At 38.6% G+C, this 18651-nt stretch overlaps 1 protein-coding gene across 1 annotated transcript; it reads left to right on the forward strand.

Moving 5' to 3' along the window:
• Window positions 1-14121: 14121 nt before the first annotated feature.
• ptger4a (prostaglandin E receptor 4 (subtype EP4) a) lies at window positions 14122-16479 on the forward strand. Its single transcript, XM_062417402.1, has 2 exons — window positions 14122-14976; window positions 15310-16479. The coding sequence occupies exons 1-2, from the start codon at window positions 14128-14130 to the stop codon at window positions 15877-15879; spliced, it is 1419 nt and encodes a 472-aa protein (XP_062273386.1). The 5' UTR covers window positions 14122-14127; the 3' UTR covers window positions 15880-16479.
• Window positions 16480-18651: the final 2172 nt, after the last annotated feature.

Genomic DNA, 18651 nt, shown 5'->3' on the forward strand with positions numbered 1-18651 from the left:
TAAAACTGATATTGATTTTCATTTGTTTCAGAATTTCTGTCTCTGTTATTGTTTGTCTGTTGTGGACGGTGGGATGATACCATTATTAGAACGTATGCACATCAATTGTTAGATTCGACTGTCGAGTGACCTCATGTAAGCAGAAAGGAGGGAAAGCTGGGGAAAGATCTTACCATCACATCCTCCCACTCCTTTTCCTCTCTGCCTGCAGACGTGTGTGTGTGTGTGTGTGTGTGTGTGTGTGTGTGTGTGTGTGTGTGTGTGTGTGTGTGTGTGTGTGTGTGTGTGTGTGTGTGTGTGTGTGTGTGTGTGTGTGTGTGTGTGTGTGTGTGTGTGTGTGTGTGTGTGTGTGTGTGTGTGTTTTCTCACAGTATGAAAAGGGGTATTGCACAGAAGAATTAGCTGATAGCATTTCTAGAGAAAACCAAATTCTTTGCATGGAAAGGAATTCTGAAATTGTGACCACGAGTCTTTCCGGTTGCAGAGGAAAACATAAATAATGCAGTATAGACCCTGATAAATGAAATCAAGTTATCACCACCTCCATAAAACATCAACATTGGAGTGCTTTCACATAATGACAAGTCAGTAAATTAGAACAATCTGCACAGTTTAACTGACAAATAATGTGTTTGTTATGTTCAGGCGCTGCAGAAAGATAAGATAATAGATCTTTGGAGACTAAAATGCTGTTGTGGCAAATCACATAATGCCTCCATTCCACATTATGTTGCAGCTATTCAGTATTCAGAGCATGATCTTGGGAAACGACCTGGTATGCACTCCTGAATGAATGCAGCACGGAAATGCTTAAACAAGAACAATTGAGTTATATGGAGGCTCCTTGCTGACTGCCGTTACTGAGAGAAACTTCATTCACAGCAAGTGTTTTCTTATGTAAGAGGACCAAATGTAATTCAGCAGTTTGGAGGTATCATTAGTCATTATCAGTAACCAATACATGGAGGAGTAACTGATGAAACTGAGCTTGATGGGTTATTCTTGACAAACCCGTCTCAACTCTAAGGTTTACTTACTCGCTTGTTCTGGAGCTTTTGACCATCACATCTCATCCTCATTAGGAGATTGAGTCTGCTCAGTTACCATGTTGAAAGTTTCAGTGATTACGAGTACCTTTGGGACTTCTTATCTGCGTTAACAGTTCACTTTTAACTTTAGAAACGGCAGTTGGCAAAACAAAATCAACTCATTGTCAACGTACTTGCTTTCTCCTGAGCTTTTTGTCATTATGTTGTCAGCTTTCAGATATTATCTTCATAACCATTCTTTTTTTCAGATTTTTTTCTTCTTTTATGACTAAACATCCCTCGTGTAATTTATTGCAACTACCTTTCTTGCTGCATTAGTGACATTTAAGTGGCCAACTGAACTGTACACAGACGTATTGCTCAAGTGTTATTAACACAAAGAAAAGTCCCACTATCTACTCAGTATCCTAGCAATGAAGTATTTTGTCTTGTACCAGCATCTTATCTCCCAACAATAGAACTTTAAACCTGTAACTGTGTACTCAGTAAATTAGGTGTAACCGCAAATGGGTCCCTCATCATTCTCTGCCAGCTTGATGTCCTATCACTGGTTTCAAAGTAACACAAGTGTTGACATTTGTTGCTCTTGTCAGCAAAGTCTTTAGAACGTCATTTTGGTTCATTTTGGGTCATTGAGCAAGTGCCAGACAGGTGTGCTAACACTGCAGATGAGGTCAATCAGGTGAGACGTAATGCGGGGAAAAAAGTCAGGAAGTTTGACATCCACATGACTGGTTTTGTGATGCCCAGACCCTTTTAAGTGTTTTAAAAGATCTGTGTGTGTGTGTGTGTGTGTGTGTGTGTGTGTGTGTGTGTGTGTGTGTGTGTGTGTGTGTGTGTGTGTGTGTGTGTGTGTGTGTGTGTGTGTGTGCGCGTGCGTGTGTGTGTGAGTACTTTTGTGAAAGGAAAGGAGTGGTGTTGTAGCGAAACTTTGTCATGGTTTATTAGAGATATGTAAATATTAGAAAGTCTGCAACAAAAAGGGGTGCATTAGACATTTTTAGTGCTGGACTTGGATACAGACCACCTGCTAATGTACACCGTTCATCTATACCAGGAAACCTTATTTGTAGGATAAAGAGCTGCCAGCACATCCTTATCAAATCCTTTAGGTTTAAGACGTACTTTCCACTATAAACACTGAGTTCGTCAAAGTGTTTAATTCACTAATTGTCCTGTTAGTTGATTTTTAACCACCCGTCGTAGAGATTTTATCTTCCAATGGCTACAGTTTTCTTTGTCGTGTAAATACAAACCCTGTTGTGATTTTACCTCTCATTGTTTGACTTAACTCAACAGGATTGGGTTATATTTTTGATACGTAATTGTGATTTATATCTGAGATGGACCACTGGGTGCCTGCATCCTGCTCTCTGAAGCAGATTACAGGATAAGACGCTGCTGGTTGTGTTGCCCTCAGCCTGCCTGGCCAGAGAAACATGTTTATTAATCTTTCATTATTCATCAAGGTCAGCTTCTTCATATTTAACATTTTAAAAAGATAAAACAAAACAAATAATGTTTAATTCATCTGTCTATTTGTTTTGAGGCCATGCATGGCTTTTATGTGTTCTGACATGGGTGTATTGCTCATTTGTTAAACAGTAATGGATTCAGCAGACATGCGGTTGTAATTAGAAATGGGATTTATTTGCTGTCTGATTCATTTGCATGTAATTGTATCATTAAATATGAGTAGATGACCTTTTCAAGCTGTTAAAATGTTTGCAACAATTATGCAAAAACACAGAGACGTTTGTCACAAAAGCGATATTTGAAATCAAATACAAAATAGTTTAAAAGACTTCATGCTCCACAGAGTTTTATTAGAGAGTGGTTTTTAGTTTGCAGTGTTGTCAAGCAAACAGCGTGGAAATTTATAGTCAAAATTGGTCCATGGTTTACTTTTGACTACTATTTTTAATCTGCCCGTACATTTTCCCATGTTTAGCTTGTCATCTTTATTTTTGACAAATTCACTCTGTCATATTGCATAGTTCTTTAGAGTTTCCGTTTCTCACAAAACTCACTCATAAAATAGTGATTGTCAGATGTTTATTAAAAATGATCACAGTAAAAGCTCTATTTGTGATCTACAGTAACTTTTATTTGAATTGCCAAACACTGAAAAATGTGATGTGACACACAGGACAGTTCTCATAAATCCTGACCACATACTGTAAGACAAACACAAACTAACTGCATTAGTAAAGAGAAATGGTGGTTGCCCAGTGCTGAGTGAAAAACATGATGGGACATCTATCAGCAAAAATTGCTTTAAGAAAAATTCTTTAAAAAAATTCTGTTTATTGTTTTTATAATATCCCAATATATAAAAAGCAACATAATGCACAGACAGTGGCAGAAACAAAGTAAGCAGTACAATAATTGAATTTTACAGAGGAACCATGACGCACATACCCGAACTCCAACGTCATTGTTGAGGACATCAAGGACTCATTAAGTGTTGGATGTCCCACAAGTCTCTACTGTTAAATGAAAGAAAAACTGTAATAGTCTTATTCTGCAGTCAAACTCAAGAAATCTTATCTTACATGAGCAAGCTGACTCATTGTATAATAATCCTTCTCCTATGTGACCAGATATGTAGGAGTTGTTTTTGACAGTGACCTGACTTTTTACGGGCAGTTACAAAGAGTTGTGCTGTCTTGCTTCCCTCAGTTAGGGAATATATCAAAAGGCAAGTCATTTTTATCTCTCTCCCAGTGATGATTTCCAGAACGTGATTCATATTTTTTACTTCTTGCCTTGACTATTGCAGCTCTTGAATCAAAAATCACTCTCACATCTCCAGCTTGTTCAAAATAACGCAGCTAGGATTTTAACTGGCAACAAACGCAGGCACCATATTACCTCAATCTTAACACATTTGTACTAGTTACCAGTGAGATTTAGAATTGATTTTAAGATGTTATTGATTACTTTTAAAGCAAGGCAAGGTCGAGCCCCTGGCTGCATTGGTGACCTGTTAACCCCTTATGAGCCAGAACATGGCCTACGATTGTCAGCCAAGGCCCTCCACACTCAAGGCTCAACAATAAGGTTGATTATGCTTTCTCTAATAAGGCATCTAGACTGACCTGCCTGAGGAAGTCAGGCTTTTTAACTCAGTTTCATCTTTTAAATCCCTCCTAAAAACACACTGATATAAACAGTCCTTCATTATGTGCTGCTATTTGGGAGTTTGGGGCCACTGAGGGGTCTTATTTTCCGTAAAGTTCCAACTGTTTGTTTTTGGATCTGCTTAACTCTTACATGACCTTTATTCCCAATTTGATAATACTATTATTGATTTATTATTTTTATTTTCTATTATTCAGGTTTATTATTTATTTAATTGTGGTTGTTTTACATCTCTGTCTCATTGAATTGTATTGTATGTAAAACACTATAACATTGTTTTAAGAAAAGTGCCATGCAAATAATTTATCATAATATTACTGCTATTACATAACTTTCTTGTTTTATGTGCCATTCCAATCCATACAGTACTACACAATGGCTCTTGTACAAATATGACCCTTCTTTTGGCATACTTGATGCTCTGATAGGCATTTCCAGTATCTCGCTCACCTTGTGACCACTTAATCTGCAAAGCTTTGTGAAACAGTATTGACCTAACACTGAGGTTATGTGGATAAAACACATGTCTTAGTGTTTAGGGATGATGTAACTGTCTGTGAAGACATATCACAGCTGTCCCACCGAGCTGACAAGCATGAAGCAGCACTGTAGCTCCAGTCATGACAGTAAAGAAAAATAGATTGATTCACCTGGTGACTACAGTTTTATTACTATGTCATCATCAAACATATTTTCATAACCATCAGTCCAGTTAGAAAATGCACACTCTGACAATAAAATGTTCTAATGTAACCTCAAGGGAATATGATGTGGGAAATGCTGATGGGAATTTACCAGCAGATGCATCAGTGGTGAAAATGTGAAGCAACCAATAAAAGATAACAACTGACTAATTGTATCAAGAGAACAATATATCATGTGATTGATCACATTTGTCGAGGGGAAATTATCTAGTTAGATATTAGGGTCATAGTTTGTATTTAAGCAACCAACAAGATTTATTATTAATCAGTTTAATCAGTTCTGCACATTTTCATGTCCTGTCATCATCTTTTAACTCATGAACCGAGAAAATGCTTATCTAGGTTATTCTAGTACAAAGTTTTAAGGGATGTTTGCACAGTTTAAAACAAAGCAGATGCTTTACACGTACACATCAAGATTACATATTTCAAGAATATTTAAATGAGTAAATAAATCAATAAAATACAAAAACAGCATACAACACAATGTAATAAAGTCAGATAAAATAGATTAAAATATGATATTTGAAGAGAGATAATACATTTCTATGTAGACTATTTTTTTATTTGGTTGGGTTTGTGAGTGATGTTATCCCCTTACAGACAGCACTTGACCTTTGAAGTCTTTACTGGAAGCAATTGTGAAACTCTGAAAAAAAAAGGGCGATGTATTCAATAATAGTGGTCACAAGCCAGAAGAGATATTATACCTAGAGAAAAGTTATTGTAAAGATAAGTGAGTACATAACAAGATTCATCAGGTTACACATATTTGTTACACCATTTCTCATGCCTGGAAGAAAAAAGTTACATATTAGGGGAATAGTTGGATATTTTGGGAAACATTAATTCACTTTCTTGTTAGTTAGACTAAAAGATCTAAACTGTTCAAGTCTGTTAGGTAAATATTAGGTTGTAGCCAGCAGCCATTTGACTTAGCTCAGCATAAAAAATAGAAATGTTGGGGGGAAACTAGCTTGGCTGTGTCCAAAGGTAACAAAATTCACCTATCAGCCCCTCTTAAGCTATCTAGATGGTTTCATGTGTACAACAGTAGTGAAAAAAAGACAATTCACTGTTTTAAGGTTGCATTTACAGTACAGAAGAACGGAAGCTAGCCCATATGTGACTTTTTTGGCTCTCTATTTCTAGACCAGGAACAGTGCCTACCCAGCGAAGAAATATTGGTAGTGAGTTTTAGAGGTACTGGTAGGTAGATTTTTTTCCCTTTGGAAAGATGTGGGCTAGCTGTTTGACTCTGTTTTCAGTATTCATGCTGAGCTAAGCTTACCAACTGCTGGCTACAGCTAGTAAGCAACATATGTATTGAACAGACATAAAAGTGGTAAAGTGGTTCTTAAATAAGCATATTCATGAAATGGTCAAACTTTTCCTTTAAATTAATCTAGGAAACATACACGTACAATTCACAAGAGTAATGGTAAAGGGGCAAAATCCAACATTAAATTAATAATTACTTAGAGAGTTGTATTAGTGACACATCAACAGGCGAACAATTCAGTCACACACTACAAGACTGAAAAACAGCTTCTTCCCCCAAGCTGTTAAACTAATGAACATGGTCTGATCCCCTCATCCCACTCACACACACTCACACTCACTGGAGTGTGCATGGCCCACTGTTACAACAAGCATTGCTACTGTTTGCACCTTTTTATATTGCATATTGCACTTTATTGCTCTTATAGATTAACAATGTTTTATATATATGTCTTAAAATGTTTTTAATTGAGTGCTATCTAAATTTCGTTATATTGTTGTCTGACCCTCAATATAATAAAGCTACCACTACTATAATGGCTAGCTTGGTTAGCAAAGCGGTTGGCAGCACAAAAAATTAACAGGTGTTTTTTTCTTGTTGATATACATTGAGAATTAACTTTAGCCTATGTTCCCATTGGGTTTCACACCTTTTCATTGAGCTGGCACAGGCGGAGTTCACAAACAGCATCAAGTGTGCAAAAACTAATTCACAAACAGCACTGGAATATAAATGAGCTGATTAAAAGAGATGCAGTGTTCCTTTGGTCCTGCTCATTTGTTTTGTTTCGGCAGTCAGTAAATGGTAAATGGCCTGTACTTATATAGCGCCTTTCTAGTCTTTTCGACCACTCAAAGCGCTTTTACAATACATTTCATTCACCCCATTCACACACATTCATACACTGATGGCAGGAGCTACCACGCAGGGTGCCAACCTGCACATCAGGGGAAGCTAATCATTCATACACATTGGCGTTGGCACAGCAACGGGAGCAATTTGGGGTTAAGCGTCTTGCCCAAGGACACATCGACATGTGGACTGGAGGAGCCGGGAATTGAACCGCCAATCTTCCAATTGGTGGACGACCGCTCTACCTCCTGAGCCACAGCCGCCCTCAGTCTGCAGCATTTTCCTTTATTTATGCATCATCAGCAATATAACATCCGTTGGGCTTTTTCCATCATGTCCTAAAAGTGCAGTCAGGCCTGTTTGGTCATGTAAAGATTGACAGTAAATGTCTTTAATGTGGCGTTGAGTTTCTCTCCCTGTTAATGATCTAACAACAAATAGTTCCCTTGTACAAATGAAGGACTCACAGTTTTTTCCAAAGAATCTGAATTGTTTGGGCGAATTAACACTTTTAAAAGCTATTTGCCATAATGTTTCTGTTTGACTGTTGCTATGAAAGGCGTCACACCCTCTTTAGAGATAAACTATCCTGATGGAAGGTCAGAAAGATTTATGTGGGAGTAAAGCATGTAAGAGTGTGCTCTTTGTGATTTTGACATGAATATGATTGTGCCAGCTTTTGTATTGTGGCAGACTTGGCGCTCATACAGCCTCAAGGGTAAACTGACCTTTCTGGGTTTGATGTGTGCCAGTTGAGGACTGTCAATAACTGTGTGAACAAAGATGCTGACATTCGATTTATGTTTTATGCTCTCATCACTTAATGTCATGATTACAGCAGTCCTATAGTGTGAATCTATATTTTTAAGGAGTTGGAGTTTAGATACCATTAAATGTGATGGCTTCACTAACAGGCCAAACAATTTAATGACAGAGTTTGATCGGATGCCTGCTAGGAATAATCACAAAAAGCAGACAAACTGTTTCTGTTTTCATGTTGGCATCACATGTCAATCTCGGTGCCAGTTCAAACAATTTATGTCTGATTCTCTGCGCTGCAGTTTTGTTATGTTGAGAGAGATTGCATACGGATGTTATCTACAAATCCACCAGACCCCAGAATAAACACGTCCAAAGTCTTTCTAAACTTTACATTTAAAAACAAGCAACACGCAGTTTCTTCAAAGACAACAACCAGTCCACCTGAATTTATTCTCAGATACATTTGGAACCCCTGAGAACGAAGTCAAGAGACACTGACTCCACAGATGATAGTCTCATGATAGTGTACTTTATTAAAAAGTTCCAATTCAATGCCTGAAATAGCAACATAGACAAACATTTTATCTTGATTGAGGGTCAAGGTTTATGAAAATAAGTAGTCTTGTCAAGCACTTATCTTAAATTTATACATGAATAAACAACATTGAGCAGACCAATGTTTTTGCATTTTTTGCATTTTAACCCCTTCATTGCCATCACACATACTTCACTGCTGAAGCATTCTGAGTTTGTTTTGTTTTGCCTTGCTCTGTACTCTCAACATGTGTCTCTTTTTCACTCTTTTAAGTAGCTCATGGTTTTCATTTTCATTTAATAGTTTTCATTTCATTGCAATAACAGCTCACAACTTTAGGATTACAAAGCACAGTACTTTGACAAGTAGGGAAAGTAGGGTTCATATTCATGTGGTTAGGAAAAAGACTTGGGGGCAACAGAAACAAGTTGTGAATATCATAACCTTTTAAGTTACTATTTTGCTGGATGTGTAAATAAACAGTTGCGTTACATTTACTCATCAAGCAGTTATGGAGCAACTGGTGAGTTTAAGTCCAATATTCACTCTTGTCTAGCTCTGTTCTTGCTCTTTACCAACTCCTGAGGAAAATATCTGTCTATCTTTTTAGCTGCTAAATGCTCCACCATGTTCACCAACTAGTTGCAAACTGTTTGCGGTTTGGTGACTAGCAAGAAGTGTATTGTACAGTGGGTTTTTCTCTGAAAACAGCTGACTGCTGTGTCCAAAAACATCACTATGAGAGCGTCAAACAGTAAAGAGCCAGCTGAACATCTAAACCACAAGCTGAAACTTGCTATAAAGCTCTGTAGAGCCGAGGGTAGCTAGAGAGTTGAGTGATAATTCCTTGTAGGTTCATCATTACGTGCAACACCTCTCACGATGTCATTTCATACTTTGTTTTATAAAAAAATATTGAATATAGCCTCTTTAATGTTAGTGTAAAAACATGTCATGTGTCTTCTTTCCCTAACCATAACCAAGTTTTCCATGTGCCTGTACATAACTTTTAATCCTTATCTTAACTTTTGAGCTGACAATAACAAGATATCCTTTAAGTGCTTTGAAAAATGGAACTCTATATATGGAGAATGATGTGAGCCAACCAGCTATAAACTTGCTTTTGATATTGTCAAAGTTTAGAATATCTGTATGTACGTAAATCAGTTAAGTTCCGTTTATACAGATGTTGTTTTGTCAGTTATAAAATATGTGGGTGTATGAGCAATTCATCCCTGCACACGTGCTGCAGAATAAAACTTGGAATGATGATAGGCCTCTTTGAACCATCCCACATGCTGCCAGATGTGTCTGTACCTGTCGATGGAGATCATGTTTTACTCTACAGGCAGCTGATGTTTTCTAAACAAAAAGACCTGTTGCAAACCATAATCTCACACGATAAATCAAAGTTTCAACCCTGACATTAAACCAAAACCTAGGCACATTGCTGCATCGGAAATCACACAGAGCTACATCTAAATACTGTGGCAAATACACTGTGCCACACACTGATAATTGCATTCCTATTTTTTCCCCTTCATATTGTCGTCTCTCTTATTCTAAGAAACAAAGATTTCTAACAGCTACTACAGTTTTCCCTCCAGTTGGCAATACTTGGAGGATATCTGAGTCTATAGAGCCAAGAAAACCTTTCCACAACACAATGTAGTAATTGTTTGGTGCAGGAATTATAACCTTGGAAGTGTTGGTGTTGGGGGCAGTTTTTTTTCCTCTTTGCTTTCTTTAGGCCACAAAGTCCACCAAAAAACAAATGCACAAACAGTATGACCTGCTTGGCTCAGCGATTGTCTATATACAGTACGTAAGCTGGAGGCATATTTACCGGAACCCTGATTATTTCAGCAGTGCTGGTGGTCATTACTGTGAGTTTGCTGTGCGGCCACACTGCAGGTTATCTGACTCCAACAAACAAATCCAGGAAAAGCACATTCATGAGAAGCCTAATCTTTTAAATCTACTTACAGAACATTCAGCAAAGCTCAAAACCAGACATACACGTAAAGAAAAACACTCAACAGGAGGCTGAAATCAAATTTTGTACATACACAGAGGGTGGCATACGCACACAAACACATTACATAACACTCATGTTTTTCAAAGGGGTGACATGTTAAGGCCAATTATCTTATATATAGTTTTTGTCTTAAATGAATGCTTAACTAAATATTTTTTTCAAGGCTATATAATCCCATATTCTCACAGAGTGTTTCCCCCTTTTCTGTGTTTACATAAATGCCAAAAAAGTGGCAACAAAGAAAACAAGAAGTATGTTTTCTAAGAGCACAGGGTCAGCCTTGCGCTGTGACGTCAGGCACCGTTCAAGAGCTCAAGGTCTCGGTTCTTTAGAGTTCAACATGTTCTGTGAAAGCAATTGCCGTCAAGCTGAAGGGAGTAAGCAGCCTCAAATACCTGACACGGAGTCTGGTTTGAGATTTTGATGATGCTTTAGATTACAGCCTGCAACGTACAGCGTAATTACTCCTGAGTTACAGTGTTATCTTTTGAACTAACGCTGTACCAGCACATTGCATACCAATAAATGTGTGAACCTACAGATGTGAAGTTGTGTAATATCTGGGTAATAATTTGGGTTATTTAGTTTGCTCGTCTTCAGAGGCTGACAGTATTCATGACATCTTGTTCCCCTGTACCTACATACCACCATGGCTACTCCACCATTATCACCAATAACTGTAATAACCCAGGGACCCTGTTCAAAGTGATTAATTTAGTTTTGTCTCACCCTCCTCCCCAAATAGAATCTTCCCCTGAAAAATGTGAGGAATTTCTTTATTTCTTCCATAACAAAGTAAATAATATCAGGCTCCAGATTGCTGTGACATTTCAGTCTCCCCTATAATCCCATATTCTCTAAAAAACACTATCAGCTCTCACTAAAATCTATTTGCTCATGAGATCCTCGTCCTGCCAATTAGACATTATTACCACATCTTTTCTAAGCGAGGTAGTTGAAATAGTTGGTCCCACTACTCTCCATTTTAAATAACTCCATAGTCTGGTATTTTTCCCTCCTCATTGCAGCCCCTTTTAAAGAAACCAGGTCTTGATCCTAATCTTCTCATTAATCATAGACCCATTTATATATTTTTTCCTTTTCATCCAAGATTTTAGAAACCTGATCTCCTCACAGCCTCTAGACTACTTGAATGACAATAGTTTATTTGAAAAGTTCCAGTCTGGTTTTAGAGCCCACCACAGCACTGAGACTGCCCTGATCAAGGCCACAAATGAATCTTCTAATGACTATGGATGCTGGCTACTCTGCGATCCTGGTCTTATTTGATAGCAGCATATGATACGGTGGACCATACCATACTACTCCATCGCTTAGAGTCCTGGGTTTGTCTGGGTTGCACCACCCCTCAATTGCTCAGGTCCTACCCCTCAGACAGAACCGTCTCTGTTGTTTTCAGTAATGCCTCCTGTTCATCAGCTCATCTCAACTGTGGTGTCCTGCAAGAGTCTATCCTTGACCCGTTATTATTTTCCATCTATATGCTGCCCTTAGGTCATGTCGTCCATAATTTGAACGTCAATTCCACTGTTATGTGGATGATACTCAGTTTCATGTCCCACTTAAAACCTCCAACCCAGTTGTTTAACTTCCCTCAAGGCCTGTCTATCCAACATACACTGCTGGATGTCCCACTACTTCCTTCAATTAAACTCTGGCAAATCAGAGGTTCTCCTGTTCGCATCTACATGTACAAGATAGTCTCGGCTCTCTCTCAGTTAATGTAGTACCAGTTGCAAGAAACCTCAGTGTTTTATTTGACACTGAACTCTTTTTCGAGGCTCAAGTAGAGTGTTTTGCAATCTTGCTTCCTGCACCTGAGAAATATTTCTGAAATTAGATCAATTTTATCTACTCACGATCTCAACAGAGTTTTTCAATGCCCTAATTTCCTGTCTTTGCAATTACTGTAACACCCTTTACTGTCTCAGCCAAAACTCACTACATCGACTGCAGTTGTTGCTAAACATGGTTGCTAGACTTGTTACTGGTATGAGCATATAACCGCAGTTTTGGCTGCATCACACTGGCTGCCAATCAAATTTAGAATTGATTTTAAGATTTTATTGTTAACATTTAAAGCTTTGCATGATCTGGCACCTAGCTACCTCACTGAGCTTTTAAGTCTCTCCAGCTTGTAACTTGAGGCTAAGGGAGAGACCTCCTGGTTCAATAAATGTCAGGCCTAAATAAATCTAATTCAATATTCCACCCTAAAGGGTTGGAGTGTGGCTCAGCAGTGTTGTGTGTCGTACTGCCACTGGTGGTTGGAAGCTAGTGCAAGAATATCAACAAGTTGTACCATCTGCTGCAAAAAAACAAAAACAAAATGCAGCTTTCAAGTTTCAGATCAAATCGAGTCTTAAGTAGTTCAAGTCCCACAGGAGATAAACCAACGTCCAAGTCTCTACAGCTCTCTAGAAACAAGTATAAATATGTAATTTGCATAGTCTATGTTTATTTATCATTGTACTTTTTTTTTTTTTAACATTTTGTAAAACTAAACAGCTGCTTTTCTGTATTCAACATATGAGAAAGGTTTTTAACAGGTTTCCTCTGTGGTTTGCCTGTGGTGTCTTAAATTAATGTCACAGCTCACAGTGAGTTCACACAAACACACACACACACACGCACACACACACAAACACACACACACACACGCACACACACACACAAACACACACAGAGAGAGAGAGAGAGAGAGAGAGAGAGAGATATCAGACCCTTTTTTGTTTATTATTTTAAAGACACTAGACCCAGATGTCTATATCTATCTGCCACACAGAGTGAAGAATCGTGTTTTGTTGTGTTGCTGTTTAGTCACGCTGGTGTCATCACTGTCTTTCAACACGGCATCATGCTCTTTTGCACTATGATAAAATTATGTGCACAAATGACATAATAATTACTGTTGCTTTAATGTGCTACCATACATAATTCCCATGATCTGATTAAATGCTCATATTACAACATAACAATAGAAACAGTCTCCTCACTATTTTTTTCTAAGAAATCCTCTAAGATAAGAAGTGTGTGTTTTTCCTGATATTGTTTCTTTGTTGTTTCGTCCACAAGTTATCGAACTAACATCTGAATATATTTAATGGTTAAGTGATCAGCATGAAGACCTGGGAACAATTTAATTGACTGTGGTGAGTCTGTGGTGAGTCAATATTTTGTTGATTTTTATCTATAATTATGGAGCCTCTGTTGTGCTTTGTGCTTTTTGCTCTTTTCTTATCTCTTAGGGTTTTTCTTTTTTTTTAGTGATGTGTAGTCATATGATTAAAAAAGTACAAGAATATTTGAATGTAAAAATGAGTTTATTCTGTATGTTATGACTGAAGTGCTTCTTCACGACAAACTACTTAATTCTTGTATACTTGCTGTGAGTTTAAGTTACAAAATGTGCCCAAGGCCTTTCCTGAGCTAGGCTGAACTGTCGATGGGGGCTGAGAGACGAATCGAAGGGGAGGGACTGAAGCTTGAAGGCAGAGCCACACTTCAATGAAGTCATTGGTGTCTTTTGCCTGCTTTTATCTGTCTTGGTGAGTGAAATCAGCTCCTGTCTTGCAAAGCGAGCTGAGGATCTGATAGCGAAACATCACTGAGCCGTTGGTAACCACAGGCGCAGCACAGGATGATCAAAGTTCTTGTAGATAAAGTTCATGCTGTTTTTATCAGCTTTTGACAATGTTGCCCAAACATCCTTTACATGCAAACAAGTGCCCTGCTCTGGAATGGAAATACTGGCGTTAAAGAAAAGTTGTTCAACTCGTCTTGACCCGCATCTGGAGGACACAACAATGAATAATCAATCGATGACAGAGAGGACCATGGTCCCAACTATTCCGTCTATTATGTTCATTTTCGGGGTGGTTGGGAATGTAATCGCCATCGTGGTTTTGTGTAAATCTCGAAAGGAACAGAAAGAAACCACGTTTTACACTCTGGTGTGTGGACTGGCTGTCACAGACCTCCTGGGTACACTACTGGCCAGCCCGGTCACCATCGCTATCTACGTGAAAGGATCGTGGCCCGGAGAGGACCCACTTTGCCAGTACTTTGGATTCACCATGCTTTTCTTCTCTCTGGCGGGGCTCAGCATCATATGTGCCATGTCGGTAGAGAGATACATCGCTATAAACCATGCCTATTTCTACAATGATTATGTGGACCAAAGACTAGCGGGCTTGACTCTCCTGGCGATCTACATCTCCAACGCGTTTTTCTGCGCGCTGCCGAGCATGGGCTTCGGCCAGGTGAAGAAGCAGTACCCGAAAACTTGGTGCTTTTTAGAGTGGAGGAGCAACAAGACCAGCGATGCCGCCTATACCTACATGTATGCGGGTTTCAGCTCTCTTCTTATTCTCGCCACTGTCATCTGTAACGTCTTGGTGTGCGTGGCTTTGATCCGGATGCACCGGCGCTTCGTGCGTAGGATGTCGCTGGGAACTGATCTCGGGCGAAACGTGGACCCGCGGAGAAGAGGACGCAGCTTTGGGCGTCTGGCCGGTGCGGAGATTCAGATGGTTATTCTACTCATAGGCACCTCAGCAGTGGTGCTTATCTGCTCCATCCCACTTGTTGTAAGTTCTCTTTTCTCCGCTGCTCTGCGCACGTTTTACGCACGGCTTTTTTCGTGTTAAAAAGTAGTTGGTTTTATTTGTACATGGAACAATTTGATCATCCCGTTATAACCAAATCTAAGCCGATGATTACAAGGCAAGAAAGGAACATATTCCTGCTTGGAATCAATTACTTTCCATCCCCTTTCTAAGCCACTATTATTGTTCCTAATCTTTTTATGTTGCTGCTCTGGTTCTCTTTTCTCTAGTTTCTTTCTCAAAACCACACACATGCACACTCACACATAGTTTAAATCCGTATATTCAGCCTCTACTCCCTCTTTCCTCTTGCAGGCACAGGTATTTTTGAACCAGCTTTACAAGACACCAGTGGAGCTGCGGTTGGACAAAAACCCTGATCTAAGATCAATACGCTTCGCCTCCTTCAACCCCATCCTTGACCCCTGGATCTACATCCTGCTCCGTAAAGCGGTTCTCCTCAAACTCATTGAGAAAATCAAATGCCTATTTTGCAAGATGGGAGCAAGGGGGCAACAGAGACAGAGCAGCTTTAACTGCATAGATGGTCATCAACTCTCCTCTGTCATCTCTAACCGAGACTCTCACTCCCTGGTGTCCCATGACCTTCGTGACATCAGCAGCTGCTCCCAGAGCTTCCTTTACCTGCCAGAGGGAAGTGAGGTGTACACTGGAAGCTTTCATAAGGCAGACAGACTCTCTGGTTCACAGCCTTCATTGGCCAGACACTCACAAGCTTCTTATTTATCTGAGCAGGGCAGTGTTGAGGCTCAGAGCAATGAGGGGACAGATGTGATCAGGGTCCTTTCTGCCTTGCCCTGCCCAAAAGACCCGGCACTTCAGGTGTCGTTGAGCACCGAGACAGTGGAGGAAAAATGCATCTGACTTATCTGTGAAACTCTCAAGCAGCAGAAATCCTCTACTGAATGACTTTCCCACAAATTAACTTTTAAACCTCTGAAAAATGAGGAAAGGCACATAAAATAATAAATGACTCCTCTTCGTGAAGTTGGGCACATGCAGAAAAGAAACTTGAAGAGCTGTAAGCTTTATCGTCCTGTGTTCTCTGTTTCAGCACCCAGCTACCTCAGTGATGACTGTCTATGACCATGTGAGCAGATTTTTGTCATTTTGCCCAAAACAGATGTTGTTAAAATGGTGATGACCCACTTCTTCATGACTCAAGTGTCAGAGACAGAAAAGATGCCCTTCCATATTTCAGCTACTTTGTTCAATCATTGTGGAAACCTTTACTGTAAAGTAGATTAGGCCTGAAGTTTAAAATAACTGAGTCACGCATATGTGGTCAATGTGGTAAATGAAAACAGTATTGACGCTTATCCTCATGAGTGATCAAATGTGAGCTGCCATTGTTTCGGATCAATTAGATAAGCAGGCTCTATTGTACAATGCTTCGAAGGACATATTGTGTTCGTTCCATGACGGATGTACAGTGCAGTATTATATTTGTGGTGAAGACCAACATTTTTGTTCCTCAGCCCTGGAATATACACAAATATGTCATAAGATGTCACAGTGAAGGTACAAAGATTCCTGTGCCGTAGTTTATAAACACCAAACTATTTACACATGACCGAGAATGTTGAACATTTTTTTCTGCAGCTGAATAAGAAAGTGCGGTGCAAAGACTGTGGACTGTTTTGTTTTGTTTGCTCGGTGTGGAGTATTGAGATATTTCAACCCGTCTTTGAGCTTGAGAAAAATGGTATTCAAAATGATCAGTGTTGTGAAAAATACTGTTCGTAATAAAATCATTCTTCTCTAAGAGAAGGTTCTAGTTAATAAATCACAACTCTAAAAGGAACTATTCACGCACATTTATTGATTATGTTATCCGCGTATTTTGATCTTTATTTAATGCTCATGAATTGTTATTCTCCAGCAGCCAAAAATCAGGACTTAAATAAAGAGCTGATGTACAAAATGTTATGTATGAATGAGTGCTGCAACATTCATTATAAAATGATATTATGTTTATTTTCTTAATTAATGCAAATTATTTCAGTTTATCAAATGATTGTCCAGGTCACACACCCAACAGTCTCAAACACATAAACATTCAGTTTACGAGATACAGTAACAACAAAAAAAGAGAGTACTCAAATTTAGGAAGCTAGGATTTGCATATGTTTGGTAATTTTGCTTCAAAAATTACTCAAGCAATTCAGAATTTATCAAAAAGTTTCTTAATTAAATGTGGGTTGATTAATTGATTAGTTAACTGATTGTTTCAGTGAGAGGTTACCTCTACAATTCTCTAATTTTAAAGATTTTAATTAAAAGACAATTCATATGATCCTTTTTGTAATCCTACACACTAAAATCATAACCCAACAGTAATATAAAAAATACTACTGAAACTGGGTACTCAGCATTGTGTTGTAACTGTTTTGACCTAAATCGGGTACATTTTTACCCACTGACGTATTTTTTCAATCACCCTTTTTACGTGGTTTATTGTCAGTCCATTGATATCTTATTTTACCACTTTATATCAGACTGAACATTTGAACTCCAGTTTATTTGAACTTTTCCACTCCAATGAGCTTTATATCTTAGTTTTGGCAGCATCCTTTTCCCTGATATTAAATTGGCTCCAGATTGTTGCTTAATGTCATGGATTACATTCTTGCCTTTCTTATTTTTCTTGTTGCTGTTAATTTTAAACAGTCATTTGTTTGTATCAGACTGATAATCATGCCCCTCGTGATTGTATGACATTTGGTTGAAGGCAGTTTGAAATTGTAATGTATTTATTAACCCAGTCGTTAAATTATGATTTTGTATTTTGTTGATATTGTAATATAGAAATGACACAGTTCAACATTGTTTTTCTGTTATCACTTTTCATTCCTGCAAACATGACCTCAATGTATGCAAAGAAAATGCACTTATAGCTGAGCAGTTATGTGTGCTCGATACTAATATGTACATTTTACAATACAGCTGTAAATGAACACCCACACTATTAATTCACAGCAAACATGGCCTTTGACATGTAATGTCATATGCTGTCAACATAAAGTGGAAGTTAATAATATGAGCACAAAGTTTCTCACACTCACTTTTTTTTAACCCCTGCTAAGGTTTAGTGACCCACATTAGCAAAGGGCCTCAAATGGCCCCAAGAAGAGCAGGCAAACACTTTTCCAAAGTCTATGCACAAATAAACACAAAGTTAACATTCTGCTGGAAGGTTACACAAAATTAGGATTTTTTAAAGTGTAGATAAATACCTCTGGATCTTGGTGATGTGTCGAACAGATAATGTCAGACTCAGCGAGAGAGAGAATGAGAAATTATTAGTCTAATGGAAAAAAATCTCAGGAAGTAGACCTGGCTGAGAGATCTTCTCCCCTGAAACAATAAACACAATCCAAGGCTCCAATTCATTGCAATTAAGCTTAAACAAGCAATGCAGTGGCTTAGGCAAACACACTGCAGAGACGCCTGGAAGACAGAGTGTCGGAGTGTCGTCCAGACACAGGAACAACACACATTAATCAAATTTAACCATGACAAATTGTGTTACACAGTACAGTAGCTGTGATGCATGGAACAAGCCTTCTCAGCAATTTGATGCTCTTTGCTCTCACCAGAGTCTGCCATACTTAATTAAGTGTATAAATGGGCAAA

This window comes from Scomber scombrus, chromosome 4, assembly GCF_963691925.1.
Source record: "Scomber scombrus chromosome 4, fScoSco1.1, whole genome shotgun sequence".
NCBI classification, from domain to species: Eukaryota; Metazoa; Chordata; class Actinopteri; order Scombriformes; family Scombridae; genus Scomber; species Scomber scombrus.

What these genes read in the sequence shown, in the direction of transcription:
- ptger4a (XM_062417402.1), top strand. Translation starts at nt 14,128, where the DNA reads ATGGAAATACTGGCGTTAAAGAAAAGTTGTTCAACTCGTCTTGACCCG. An exon ending in TCTGCTCCATCCCACTTGTT is followed by an intron (nt 14,977 to 15,309) that starts GTAAGTTCTCTT and finishes TTCCTCTTGCAG; the next exon opens with GCACAGGTATTTTTGAACCA.